This window comes from Carassius gibelio, chromosome B8 (assembly GCF_023724105.1).
Source record: "Carassius gibelio isolate Cgi1373 ecotype wild population from Czech Republic chromosome B8, carGib1.2-hapl.c, whole genome shotgun sequence".
Classification (NCBI taxonomy): domain Eukaryota; kingdom Metazoa; phylum Chordata; class Actinopteri; order Cypriniformes; family Cyprinidae; genus Carassius; species Carassius gibelio.
Window position 1 is genome coordinate 3,489,283 of NC_068403.1, and position 14,799 is coordinate 3,504,081.

At 37.2% G+C, this 14,799-nt stretch overlaps 1 protein-coding gene across 5 annotated transcripts in view; it reads left to right on the forward strand.

Moving 5' to 3' along the window:
* Window positions 1–11,988, forward strand: part of LOC127963238 (eIF-2-alpha kinase activator GCN1) — a 53,086-nt gene extending 41,098 nt beyond the window's left edge. For 3 of the 5 annotated variants that reach the window (XM_052563017.1, XM_052563014.1, XM_052563018.1), the window contains exons 54-58: window positions 695–791; window positions 899–1,047; window positions 1,855–1,965; window positions 2,867–3,088; window positions 6,181–6,828. In XM_052563017.1, coding sequence (XP_052418977.1) covers window positions 695–791; window positions 899–1,047; window positions 1,855–1,965; window positions 2,867–3,088; window positions 6,181–6,306 — 705 coding nt within the window. In that variant the 3' untranslated portion in view covers window positions 6,307–6,828. Of the gene's footprint in view, window positions 1–694; window positions 792–898; window positions 1,048–1,854; window positions 1,966–2,866; window positions 3,089–6,180; window positions 6,829–11,350 lie in introns of those variants that run through there. The other 2 variants (XM_052563015.1, XM_052563016.1) reach the window with 1 other exon arrangement.
* Window positions 11,989–14,799: the final 2,811 nt, after the last annotated feature.

Here is a 14,799-nt window from a genome sequence, read left to right on the forward strand (position 1 = left end):
ATAATTAAAAAGTGAATAAAAGCAGATTGCACAGCCAACGTGTCTCATTTTCATTTAATTTAACCCCGAAATAACTAAAACAAAATTAATCAAAACTATATAGACATATTAAAAGTAAATAAAAAACTAAAACTTATAAAAATGTCAAAAATACATCAAAATATATAGGACTTTAAATAAAGTAAAAATTGAAAATAAAAGCTATAGTGTCTTGCTACTACAATAACTCTGCTTGTATTGCTTTTTTTGTTTACTCATATAAATGTAATCATTTTAATCGTTCTTGTGTTGAGTAAACATTATATTGTGTGTGTATATATGCATCAATTTGAAATAATTAAATATATTATAAATAGACATATTGCTATCTGAATATAATATGTTAGTCCTAATAAAGATGATACTTAGTGATTGTCTGTATATATAAATGCATGCATGCATGCATACAGAAATACTTAAAGATTGTCTATTTATAATGTGTGTGCTTGTGCATGTGTGTGTGAAATATTAATTTATATTTAAATGTAGGCCTACTGACATTTATGAATATATAATATATTACTCATACTATTCTATGTTTGAAGTCATGCAAGAATCTGCATGTGATCTTTTGTCTTTAAAACAGTAACTAACACAGGATGTGGTTGTGAGAGTGTCTTATTGTTCCCTTCCCTCTGTTTGTGTGTGTGTGTAGGATGCCACGAGAATGGCCTCTGCAGGCTGTGTTGGCGAGCTGTGTGCCTTCCTGTCAGAAGAGGAGCTGAAGAGTGTGTTACAGCAGCATGTCCTCGGTAAGATCACACACATCTCGGGTCTGCCGGTGCTTTGGGATGAGATGCATCAATAAAAGCACTTCAATCTAGCACTGAATCCTCTCGTGTGATCTGTTTGTCTGCAGCGGATGTGTCTGGCGTGGACTGGATGGTGCGTCACGGCCGTAGTTTGGCTCTGGCCATCGCGGTGAAGTCCGCTCCCGATCGGCTGTGTTCGGAGGAGTACAGCTCGTCTGTGCTGGAGGCCGTCTTATCCAGCGCCACCGCAGACAGAGTAAGACACCGCAGTGAATCAGCAGAAAATACAACTCTCGTGGTAACCCAGGGAGGCCAAAAAAATGCCTGTGTTTAGGGCCAAATAAATCTTAAAATGTTATGAATATTCAAACGGTTGTTCATTGCTCAGACCTTTAAAACGTTCCTGGTTCTTCCTCATAGAAGCTAATTGCAGCAGCTTTTCATACAGAATAAAGCTCAGGGAAAATACAGAATTAAACTGTTGTCATTTCAAGTACAGGAAAAAAGAAACCAAGGGAATGGAAAATTATTTGTCCCTGTTCTGATTTCTAAAATATAAAATTAAGAACTTTTAAATAATTTATTTAAAAATTGTAATATATTAAAAATCATAAAGCAATGTTTTTTTTCATGACATTTAGTGCAGGCAATCAAATCTTTACATGACTGAATAAATTGTATAGTTTTGTATGTTTTAAAGTGCTCCTATTTTGAGTAATGAAAGGCTCCAACAACAGGTTGACATGCATGCAAGGTCAAAAAACACTTTCATTGTTTTAAAATATGATAAGATGATAAATCATAAATACACAAAACAATTTATGTTCAGTATGGTCTGAAAAATCTGGACATTTTAGTATGGAAGATTATAGAACTTGAAATGGAACCCTGGAAGCCTGTGATGTTGTTCAACATCAGCCAATGAGATTAGAGCTTATGGTTTTCACAAGATCTTGCAGGTTTTTTTTATTTATTTTTTACAATGCATTCATGAACGCTCTGTTATGTAACTGTGGTGCAAACATTTGATTCGTGTGTGTGTGTGTGTGTGTGTTTTCTGCAGATCCCCATCGCCTGCAGCGGCATCAGAGCCATGGGTTACCTGATGAGACACCAGCTCCGCTCAGGAGGACCGGAGAGCATCTCTCCGCGCATCATCACACAGTTCATCAAGGTGAGTCTGACTCCAGCATTCACTGAGACAAACCGCCTGCTGTACACTAATATACAGAGGACTGTAGAGTGCATACTTAATGTGTTTAGTAACAATTATCAATACATTTGTTACAGTTTTTAATAATCTTTGTTAGCTTTAGTTAATAAAAATACAGCTGGTTATTGTTAGTAATGTTAACTAGGGTCCAATAAGTTATAGTCAATGTTAAATTTAACATGAAAAATGCTTCAGATGCATTATTTAGTTTATCACTATATTGTTTCTGGTTCATGAGAGCACTTTGCATTATGGGATATAAGTTGTCATGTAGTGTAGGGCAATACAAATATAGAATAACAATATTATTTAATTTCATAACATTCAAAATATTCATTTAATACCATTAATAGGGAAGGAGATGCATTTGACGTATTTCTTAGACCTCAAAATTGAAGATAACTAGTTTGAGTAAACTAAATTTATAGATGCATGGAGTTAATTGTAATTTTATCCTTATTTAGTGCACATTTATAATTAAAAAGGTAAGATGAATCCATAAAACTTCTACGGTTTAATCAATGTTTTACGATGTAAACAAATGTTAACATAGCAATTCTTTTTAAGGTTTTTTTTTTCTTGTCAAATGAGGTGCTGCACAAGAAAAGTTGTATAGTGTAAAAATGTATACTTAAAAAAAATATCTTGATTATATGATATTACTTAATTCTAAAAATAGTCCCATGATTACATTTACCTTACAATAGTAAAATATATTTCTGGCATAATTTCCACGAAATGTTGAAAATGACTTTTCCAAACTTTTGTCAATGTCATGGACTTAATGTTGTTTTGATAAATTGGTTTATCATACAGCCCTATCTGGTACACATTGTGAACAAACTCAAACATCCTCCCACAGTGTCTGCAGAACCAGTCGAGTGACATTCGTCTGGTGACGGAGCGCGTGCTCTGGTGGGTGTGTAAGGAGGCGGAGACCCCCGCTCTGGAGCCCAGTCTGGTCAAACCGCTCATCAAAGCCCTGCTGGACAACACCAAGGACAAGAACACCAGCGTCCGAGCACAGAGCGAACACACACTCGTCAGCCTGCTGCGGCTGCGCCAGGGAGAAGACGGCATGCAGGTCAGTCCTCGCTCCATGCTGCTTTCTTCCATGTACAGTATTGTTCAAAATAATAGCAGTACAATGTGACTAACCAGAATAATCAAGGTTTTTCGTATATTTTTTTATTGCTACGTGGCAAACAAGTTACCAGTAGGTTCAGTAGATTCTCAGAAAACAAATGAGACCCAGCATTCATGATATGCACGCTCTTAAGGCTGTGCAATTGGGCAATTAGTTGAATTAGTTGAAAGGGGTGTGTTCAAAAAAATAGCAGTGTGGCATTCAATCACTGAGGTCATCAATTTTGTGAAGAAACAGGTGTGAATCAGGTGGCCCCTATTTAAGGATGAAGCCAACACTTGTTGAACATGCATTTGAAAGCTGAGGAAAATGGGTCGTTCAAGACATTGTTCAGAAGAACAGCGTACTTTGATTAAAAAGTTGATTAGAGAGGGGAAAACCTATAAAGAGGTGCAAAAAATGATAGGCTGTTCAGCTAAAATGATCTCCAATGCCTTAAAATGGAGAGCAAAACCAGAGAGACGTGGAAGAAAACGGAAGACAACCATCAAAATGGATAGAAGAATAACCAGAATGGCAAAGGCTCAGCCAATGATCACCTCCAGGATGATCAAAGACAGTCTGGAGTTACCTGTAAGTACTGTGACAGTTAGAAGACGTCTGTGTGAAGCTAATCTATTTTCAAGAATCCCCCGCAAAGTCCCTCTGTTAAAAAAAAGGCATGTGCAGAAGAGGTTACAATTTGCCAAAGAACACATCAGCTGGCCTAAAGAGAAATGGAGGAACATTTTGTGGACTGATGAGAGTAAAATTGTTCTTTTTGGGTCCAAGGGCCACAGGCAGTTTGTGAGACGACCCCCAAACTCTGAATTCAAGCCACAGTACACAGTGAAGACAGTGAAGCATGGAGGTGCAAGCATCATGATATGGGCATGTTTCTCCTACTGTGGTGTTGGGCCTATTTATCGCATACCAGGGATCATGGATCAGTTTGCATATGTTAAAATACTTGAAGAGGTCATGTTGCCCTATGCTGAAGAGGACATGCCCTTGAAATGGTTGTTTCAACAAGACAATGACCCAAAACACACTAGTAAACGGGCAAAGTCTTGGTTCCAAACCAACAAAATTAATGTTATGGAGTGGCCAGCCCAATCTCCAGACCTTAATCCAATTGAGAACTTGTGGGGTGATATCAAAAATGCTGTTTCTGAAGCAAAACCAAGAAATGTGAATGAATTGTGGAATGTTGTTAAAGAATCATGGAGTGGAATAACAGCTGAGAGGTGCCACAAGTTGGTTGACTCCATGCCACACAGATGTCAAGCAGTTTTAAAAAACTGTGGTCATACAACTAAATATTAGTTTAGTGATTCACAGGATTGCTAAATCCCAGAAAAAAAAAATGTTTGTACAAAATAGTTTTGAGTTTGTACAGTCAAAGGTAGACACTGCTATTTTTTTGAACACACCCCTTTCAACTAATTGCCCAATTGCACAGCCTTAAGAGCGTGCATATCATGAATGCTGGGTCTCATTTGTTTTCTGAGAATCTACTGAACCTACTGGTAACTTGTTTGCCACGTAGCAATAAAAAATATACTAAAAACCTTGATTATTCTGGTTAGTCACATTGTACTGCTATTATTTTGAACAATACTGTACCATAAAAAATGATATTTGTTTCTGTAAATTATCTAAGTGTATGTAAAAAGTCTATTTTTTGTGATTAAAGGTAATGCATGCCTGAATCGAAAGAACAAAACAATATTACCTAATATATATATACATTGTTCATTGTTCAATTTTCACATTTTGTTTATGCATATGCACATTTTATTATCAGATAAAAAATATATCCAACTCTTCAAGTTTTGTGCACATTTTAAGATTTTAGGCACATGTTGCCATTTCCATCCCGCATTTTTATGTAATCTCAATTTGCATAAATAATGTGGATGGACATAGCTTCTGATGAAGGATGGTTTTATTGAAAGTGTTGGGTAAAGTAATGTTTTTTGCTCCTTAAATCAGTAGCTAATTGTCACTTTTTATGCAAAATAATGCATTGTTACTTTTGCATTGCTTTTTTCACCTGAATTGGACTTTAATAACAAAATCTGGAAATACTTTTTGACACAAAAAGTGAACTGAATGAGCCTCAGGTTAAAGAAAGTGCCTCTGAACCTCAATCCAGATTTGTGGGAACATGGGAATAGGCCACAGGGAGAGCTGTCAGTGAATAAATAGGAAAACAAAGTAACTGGCATTAATTATTTGAAAAAATAACTCTATTTCATTGTAAATTTAAAAGTAATGCATTACTTTACTAGTTACTTGGGAAAAGTAATCTGATTACATAACTAGCATTACTTGTAATGCGTTATTGAAGTATGTTTTACAAGAAAATGTGACCCTGGACCACAAAAGCAGTCTGAAGTCTCTGGGGTACATTTGTTGCTATTGTATGGGTCAAAATTACAGATTTTTCTTTTATGCTAAAATTCATTTGGATATTTAGTAAAGATCATGTTCCATGAAGATATTTTGTGCATTTATTACCATAAATGTATCAAAACCAATTCTTGATTAGTAATCTGCATTTCTAAGACTTTAATTTGAACAACTTTAAAGGCAATTTTCTCAATATTTAGATTTTTTTTGCACCCTCAGATTCCAGATTTTCAAATAGTTGTATCTCAGACAAATATTGTCCGATCCTAACAAACCATACATCAATGGAAAGCTTATATAAATCTCTATTTCGAGAAATGGAACCTTATGAGGTTTTTTGGTAACAAATGGTTTTTCAGTCTTTCTACTTCAGAATTTCACATTTAATATGCCACTTTGTAATTATTTGTGAAACTTATGAGTAAAAACTGTTTGTTAAAGTCATTTTTGTTTTCAGTTTGGACGACAAAAGATGATGTCGTGCAGAATATCCACAGCTTTTTCCATTCAATAAAACCAGACTTGTGATAAAAAAAAAAAAAAACACCTTAAAAGCCACCACTTAAACAACACGTCTCCTAACTAATCATGGCACAGCACTTGGAGTAACATTTGCGTGTGTAAATTGGTTTCAGAGCATCAGTGCGATCCTGGACTCGGCCAGTAACGAGCTGCTGTCAGAATGTTACCGCAGATCCTTGAAGAAGATCTCCAGCCTTCCCGACTCCAACGAAGAGATCGACGACACCATCCTGACATGATGGACCGCTTCAGCTGATCTGAATCCAGTCCTGTAGCCGCTGCTGTTCTCAGAGATCCTGCATCTGCCACACACACACACACACACACACACACACACACACACACAACCTCTCCTCACGCTAGCTTTGACTCGTGTCATTTACGCCACAAGGAAAGCCTGGGAAAGTATTTATTGTGCTGAGCCCCTAAAATCATCATCTGAAATCTGCTTTGTCCTTAATTGGCTATCAATTTGTAAATGTATATTTTTCGTTTGGTTTTCTTCTGAAAGATGAAGTATTAATTTGTGCCAATTCTTTTCAAACATTGATGTTCTGATGCCCTTTTATATTTAGTTTTGGATAGTTTAGCAGTTTCTCGCTGTTGTAATTGATTTCTCTGTGTGTGAGAGAGACAAGTGAGCCATTAATAACCCAAAGGATGTGATGCTGATTTTCCAATTAGCGCTTTGTCCTGTAATAATGGTTGTATGAATTATTAGAAAATGAGAACCTTGATTTAATAAACGGTTTGATTTAAAATGTTAATGTTTTTATTCCTGTTCAACATTTAATTAATCTTTATAAGATCTGAAAACTCGTAATTAGTTATAACTAAAGTATCATTTTTCAAGAGAAATCACCGATGATCTGAATCATAAGATTCGCGAACCCGCTCCGAATCATAGACAGTAAAAGAAATGGACACAGCGAACCCATTGGATTCAACGGAGACAAGTGAAGTCAATTAAGCCCCTTTCACATTGCCACGTGACATCAGCGCGTGACGTGTAATGTACGAGTTGAAAACGATAGGTACGTTATACTTTCACTGAAGCAAGTGAGCGATCTCGGCGTCAGCGAGGAAAGTAAGGAACTAACTGATCTCTGCTTCATTACAGTTTGCACATATCTTTTCATAGCGAACGTTGATCTTCCTTCATAACAGCCAGTAAAAGAGTCACGCTATAACGTGCATCATCACTTCGACACGGCATTAGATCTGGCTTTTGTTCACACAGCGCTCGTCCCGGGTCGAACCCGGCAATGTTACTAGGTCCCCGACCCGGGTTCAATGCCGGAATCAATCCCTGGACGTGTTAGCTTTCACACAGAAGGCGACACGGCAATATTTCCGGCAATATGCCGGGTCCGACGTGCAGTGTGAAAGGGGCTTTAGAAGCACGCACTTCCTAACTGCGCTTGATGACGTAGATGTCACGTGAGCAACCTGTAAGTCTTCTAATCGATGTGCCAAGAGAAATCTTGAATCACCATCTGAATCTGGCAGAGAAGGCGAGCGTGAACAGGAGCAAATTTTGGTGAGTATTCTGATTAATTATGTCCCTTGACTTCATGCCTCCACGTCCCCCCGATTGCCTCATGGACAGTCAAATATTGCTATAAATATACTTCTCCTCCTGTCCATATGGTAATTTCTCTACTGTGCGACAGAGAGAGTTACAGGTTATGACGCAATCGTTAACCTATTTTTACAAAAACTGCTTCTACGGGGCCATAACGTAAGATACAAGGTAATGGAGCCTTTTTATACATTTTTGTGTTTCTTTAGAAATAAATCATGGACAAATGGAGTCTTTAAATGCCTCAGATGTAAAGTTATTGGCTGTCAAAGTGATGCCAAAATGAATGGGAGTCAATGGAATGCTAACAGCAGGTGGGGGTCCGCTAGCCAATGGCGGTGCCCAGAGGTGCTTCAATAAAATGAAACCCTGCCCCCCTGCTCCGAAGTCCCGATCTGAATCAAATGATTCGCGAATACGCTCCGAAGTCCCGATCTGAATCAAATGATTTGTGAATACCCTCCAGAAGCCGATTTATTTATTTATTTAAAGTTTATTTAACAGGGACCATACAAGCAAACATAGTTACAATACAAAGCCTGTAACTGATGTGCAGCATATAGAGTTTATAGCTAGAGCTAATTTTCAACTCCTGTCCCTGGTTGGGCATTTCTAAGAACATTATAAAACAAATACATACATAAAAACAAGAAATACTACAAAACTATGTATATATAGATATACACACATATACACATACATACATACATACTCATACACAATTATAACAACAATTAAAAATGTATACAATTTTGATTTGTCTTTAGACGCAGCTTAATCCTGGAAGTGAACTTTTTGAAGTCAGATATGGCAGTCTGTGCAAAGCTTGTCCTACAGTATGGTATTGTACAGTTATGATTTGTACTAGTTCTAGTAACTCTTTGGTTGTTCTGTATTTCAATAAATTTACTAAGAGGCTCAGTTGCTAAATTATTAATACACTTGAAGATTAATTTTAGGAAACATAATTTACTAAAGCTTTCACAGCTTAATATTTTATATTTCTGCAGTATGTAACAGTGATGATAGCGGATTGGCTTTTTATCCATAATTTTTATTGCTCGATTGTAAAGTGAACCAATGTGTTTTGTTGCAGATGGAGCTGCTTGCCCCCAAACTGTCATGCAGTATGAAATATGTGAAAACACCATAGCATGCATGTACTGTAGGGCTGACTGATTTGGTATATAGTGGTATACAGTTGATATTTCTTTGTTTTAGAGATTTTCTTAATATGTTTAGTAAAATTAAGTTTAGGATCCATAACCAATCCAAGGTATGTGAATTCTGTTACAGATTGATTTTTTTCATTTTGCAAGTTAATTTTAAATATTTTATTTAGATCAAGTTTCTTAATATAAAAACACATGGAGACTGTCTTTGTAAAATTTAGCACCAACTGATTTTGACTGAGTGAGTCACTGTCCGACATCAGCCATACATGCAGAGAGAACATCAGCAGCCAACTCTGGTGACTTAGCGGATGCATAAAGAACTGCATCATCTGCATAGAGCTGGAAGCTGGCGCCTGAACACTGTAATGGTAGGTCATTAATAAAAAGACTGAACAACAAAGGACCGAGTACTGAGCCCTGTATGCCCATTTTTTGGATTTTTCCTAGTTAACTTTAACACACTGTACTCTAGCCTGAAGATAAGATGCAAACTACTGTACTGCCTTAGTACAAAAATTAAAGATGTGAATCAAACGATTCGCGAAAACGCTCCGAAGTCTCGATGTGAATCAAATGATTCGCGAACACGCTCCGAAGTCTCGATGTGAATCAAACGATTCGTGAACACGCAGCGAAGTCTCGATGTGAATCAAACGATTCGCCAACACGCTGCGGGGTCTCGATGTGAATCAAACGATTCGCGAACACGCAGCGAAGTCTCGATGTGAATCAAACGATTCGCCAACACGCTGCGGGGTCTCGATGTGAATCAAACGATTCGCGAACACGCTGCGAAGTCTCGATGTGAATCAAACGATTCGCCAACACGCTGCGGGGTCTCGATGTGAGTCAAACGATTCGCCAACACGCTGCGAAGTCTCGATGTGAATCAAACGATTCGCGAACACGCTCCGAAATCCGATGTGAATCAAACGATTCGCCAACACGCTGCGAAGTCTCGATGTGAATCAAACGATTCGCGAACACGCTCCGAAGTCTCGATGTGAATCAAACGATTCGCGAACATGCTCCGAAGTCTCGATGTGAGTCAAACGATTCGCGAACACGCTGCGAAGTCTCGATGTGAATCAAACGATTCGCGAACACGCTCCGAAGTCTCGATGTGAGTCAAACGATTCCCCAACACGCTGCGGAGTCTCGATGTGAATCAAACGATTCGCGAACATGCTCCGAAGTCTTGATGTGAGTAAAACGATTCGCCAACACGCTCCGAAGTCCCGAAGTGAATCAAACGATTCGCGAACACGCTCCGAAGTCCCGATGTGAATCAAACGATTCGCGAACACGCTCCGAAGTCCCGATGTGAATCATTTTAAGATTTTACGCACATGTTGCCGTTGCCATTTCAATCCAGCATTTTTATGTAATCTCAATTTGCATAGATAATGTGCATTGACATAGCTTCTGATGAAGGGTGGTTTTGTTGAAAGTGGTAATGATTTTTGCTCCTTAAATCAGTAGCTAATTGTCACTTTTTATGGAAAATAATGCATTGTTACTTTTTTCACCTGAATTTGACTTTAATAACAAAATCTGGAAATACTTTTTGACCCAAAAAGTGAACTGAATGAGCCTCAGGCTAAAGAAAGTGCCTCTGAACCTCAATCCAGATTTGTGGGAACATGGGAATAGGCCACAGGGAGAGCTGTCAGTGAATAAATAGGAAAACAAAGTAAATGGCATTAATTATTTGAAAAAATAACTCTATTTCATTGTAAATTTAAAAGTAATGCACTACTTTACTAGTTACTATGGAAAAGTAATCTGATTACATAACTAGCATTACTTGTAATGCGTTATTGAAGTACGTTTTACAAGAAAATGTGACCCTGGAGCACAAAAGCAATCTGAAGTCTCTGGGGTACATTTGTTGCTATTGCCAAAAATACATTGTATGGGTCAAAATTAGATTTTTCTTTTATGCTAAAAATCATTAGGATATTTAGTAAAGATCATGTTCCATGAAGATATTTTGCGCATTTATTACCATAAATGTATCAAAACCAATTCTTGATTAGTAATCTGCATTTCTAAGACTTTAATTTGAACAACTTTAAAGGCGATTTTCTCAATATTTAGATTGTTTTGCACCCTCAGATTCCAGATTTTCAAATAGTTGTATCTCAGACAAATATTGTCCGATCCTAACAAACCATACATCAATGGAAAGCTTATATAAATCTCTATTTCGAGAAATGGAACCTTATGAGGTTTTTTGGTAACAAATGGTTTTTCAGTCTTTCTACTTCAGAATTTCACATTTAATATGCCACTTTGTAATTATTTGTGAAACTTATGAGTAAAAACTGTTTGTTAAAGTCATTTTTGTTTTCAGTTTGGACGACAAAAGATGATGTCGTGCAGAATATCCACAGCTTTTTCCATTCAATAAAACCAGACTTGTGATCAAAAAACACCTTAAAAGCCACCACTTAAACAATACGTCTCCTAACTAATCATGGCACAGCACTTGGAGTAACATTTGCGTGTGTAAATTGGTTTCAGAGCATCAGTGCGATCCTGGACTCGGCCAGTAACGAGCTGCTGTCAGAATGTTACCGCAGATCCTTGAAGAAGATCTCCAGCCTTCCCGACTCCAACGAAGAGATCGACGACACCATCCTGACATGATGGACCGCTTCAGCTGATCTGAATCCAGTCCTGTAGCCGCTGCTGTTCTCAGAGATCCTGCATCTGCCACACACACACACACACACACACACACACAACCTCTCCTCACGCTAGCCTTGACTCGTGTCATTTACGCCACAAGGAAAGCCTGGGAAAGTATTTATTGTGCTGAGCCCCTAAAATCATCATCTGAAATCTGCTTTGTCCTAAACTGGCTATCAATTTGTAAATGTATATTTTTCATTTGGTTTTCTTCTGAAAGATGAAGTATTAATTTGTGCCAATTATTTTCAAACATTGATGTTCTGATGCCCTTTTATATTTCGTTTTGGATAGTTTAGCAGTTTCTCGCTGTTGTAATTGATTTCTCTGTGTGTGAGAGAGACAAGTGAGCCATTAACAACCCAAAGGATGTGATGCTGATTTTCCAATTAGCGCTTTGTCCTGTAATAATGGTTGTATGAATTAATAGAAAGTGAGAACCTTGATTTAATAAACGGTTTGATTTAAAATATTAATGTTTTTATTCCTGTTCAACATTTAATGTATGTTTATAAGATCTGAAAACTGGAAATGTAATCCACCAAAGTATCATTTTTCAAGAGAAATCACCCATGTTTAAGACCTTGTGTACCCAGGAATCTTGTCTGTGGTTTTACAATTCAAATAACTAGTCGTATTAAAAAAAAATATCCTGGGTCTTCCAAGCTTTTTAATGTCAATGGATGGTGGTCCAGATTTTGGAGCCCAACCAAGTGCGTAGGTTTGAATTTGGCATTGATTGAACGGCAGACAAAACATATTTAATTGTTAGATCAAAATTATTGCTAGGGACAATTTAGTCATCTGGATACTGGTAGGGACATGCATAGCATCTATACTAAATTATAAACCCTTGAAAATCATAAGCATTGTCCTACTTTGGAAACTATACTTGCTACACTAACCATATGATCAAAACGATTCGCAAACACGCTCCGAAGACCCGATGTGAATCAAATGATTCACGAACACGCTCCGGAAACCCGATGTGAATCAAACGATTCGCGAACACGCTCCGAAGTCTCGACGTGAATCAAACGATTCGCGAAAACGCTCCGAAGTCTCGTTGTGAATCAAACGATTCGCGAACACGCTCCGAAGTCTCGATGTGGATCAAACGATTCGCGAACACGCTCCGAGGTCTCGATGTGAATCAAACGATTCGCGAACACGCTCCGAAGTCTCGATGTGAATCAAACGATTCGCGAACACGCTCCGAAGTCCCGATGTGAATCAAACGATTCGTGAACACGCTCCGAAGTCCCTATGTGAATCGTTTTAAGAACGAAGTAACTCTATTTCACTGTAAATTTAAAAGTAATGCATTACTTTACTAGTTACTTGGGAAAAGTAATCTGATTACATAACTAGCATTACTTGTAATGCGTTATTGAAATATGTTTAACAAGAAAATGAGACCAAAAAAAGCACAAAAAGCAGTCTCTGGGGTATATTTGTTGCTATTGCCAAAAATACATTGTATGGGTCAAAATTACAGATTTTTCTTTTATGCCAAAAATCATTAGGATATTAAGTACAGATCATGTTCCATGAAGATATTTTGTACATTTATTACCATAAATGTATCATGTAATCTGCATTGCTAAGAACTTCATTTGAACAACTTTAAAGGCAATTTTCTCAATATTTAGATTTTTTTGCACCATCAGATTCCAGATTTTCAAATAGTTGTATCTCAGTCAAATATTGTCCGATCCTAACAAACCATACATCAATGGAAAGCTTATATCAATCTCAATTTCGAGAAATGGACCCTTATGAGGTTTTGTGGTCCAGGGTCACAAATAGTATTTCAGTCTTTCTACTTCAGAATTTCACATTTAATGTGCCACTTTATAATTATTTGTGAAACTTATGAGTAAAAATCTGTTTTTTAAACTAATTTTTGTTTTCATTTGGACAACAAAAGATGATTTTTCCATACAATAAAACCCGACTCAAAAAAACACCTTAAAAGCCACCACTTAAACAATACTGCTTTGTCTTCAAAATGTGCGTACGCATGGGTCAGAGTTTGCGTGTATAGGTGCGCATATTTTCACGTCAAGTTTTTCTTTATAAATCCCACCTTTTGCACAGGAACTGGAATCAAATGATTCGCAAACATGCTCTGAAGTCCTGATGTGAATCAAACGATTCGCGAACACGCTCCGAAGTCCCGATGTGAAACAAACGATTCGCGAACCCCCTCTGAAGTCCCGTTTTGAATCAAATGATTCGTGATACATGCTCCGAAGTTACGATCTGAATCAAAAGATTCATGAACCTGCTCTAATCTACATGATTTATGATCTGATTTCCGTAGTCCTGCACTGAATAATGATTCACGAATCTGATCTGAATTTACGATCTAAATCAAAGATTTGTGATATGTGATCTGATTGGAGTGCTTTGAAACAGTGAATCATTTTGTGACTGATTCTGAGTTTTGTTTCCGTTTCATCCATCTGTATTTTTTTAAATCTTCCTAAACTGTCAAAATTTGAAAATTAATGACTCTTTTTCAGTTTGTTTGGTTTCTTTATTTTTCTACTTCTTCTTCCTCCTTCCTCCTTTTTTTGCTAGTTAATCGGTTGAACTGAATGATCGAAATTACTAGTTTGGATCAATTGGAGTGTAAATGACTCACTAAGTTGATTCAGTTTCTCTGCTTTTCGAGTCTTGTTCAGCCATGTTTACAAACATTAGGAAATCAGTCGAAAGTATCCAATCTGTTCCATTGAAGTGAATGTTCAACTTCTACTGTATTATAATCAATATTTGAGAAATTATTGTTGTATCTGATTGTATTCGTGATAGTCGAGAGCAAACTGGGGAAGCAGATGAACATAAAACAGCATAAAACATAAAGTTAAAGACTCACCAGTTCTTGCTTTTTGAAATGGTTTCTGAAATCCGACTTACCTGTGAGATACTTACCTGCAGATCATTACGGAGCTCATATGCAACATAATTCATATTCAGTTGATCCCGAAGGAGTTTTCTGGCAGATTGTCAAAGTTCACACTGCTTTGGAAAGCTGCACAGAGTTTTCTGGCTCTCACTGAGAAACTGCTGAGATGTTGTGAATACTTTTCTTTGTTCACTATAAAAAATAAAAAAAATGAGGCATTGCTTTAAAAAGCACTATGGTGGTACCATGGTACAGTGATGGTAACACTGTCAACAGTATAGTACATTCCACTGATCATTACCATGGTATCATGGTATTTGCATCTTTAAAAATAAAAATACTGTATTACGTGTCCAAAACATTACTT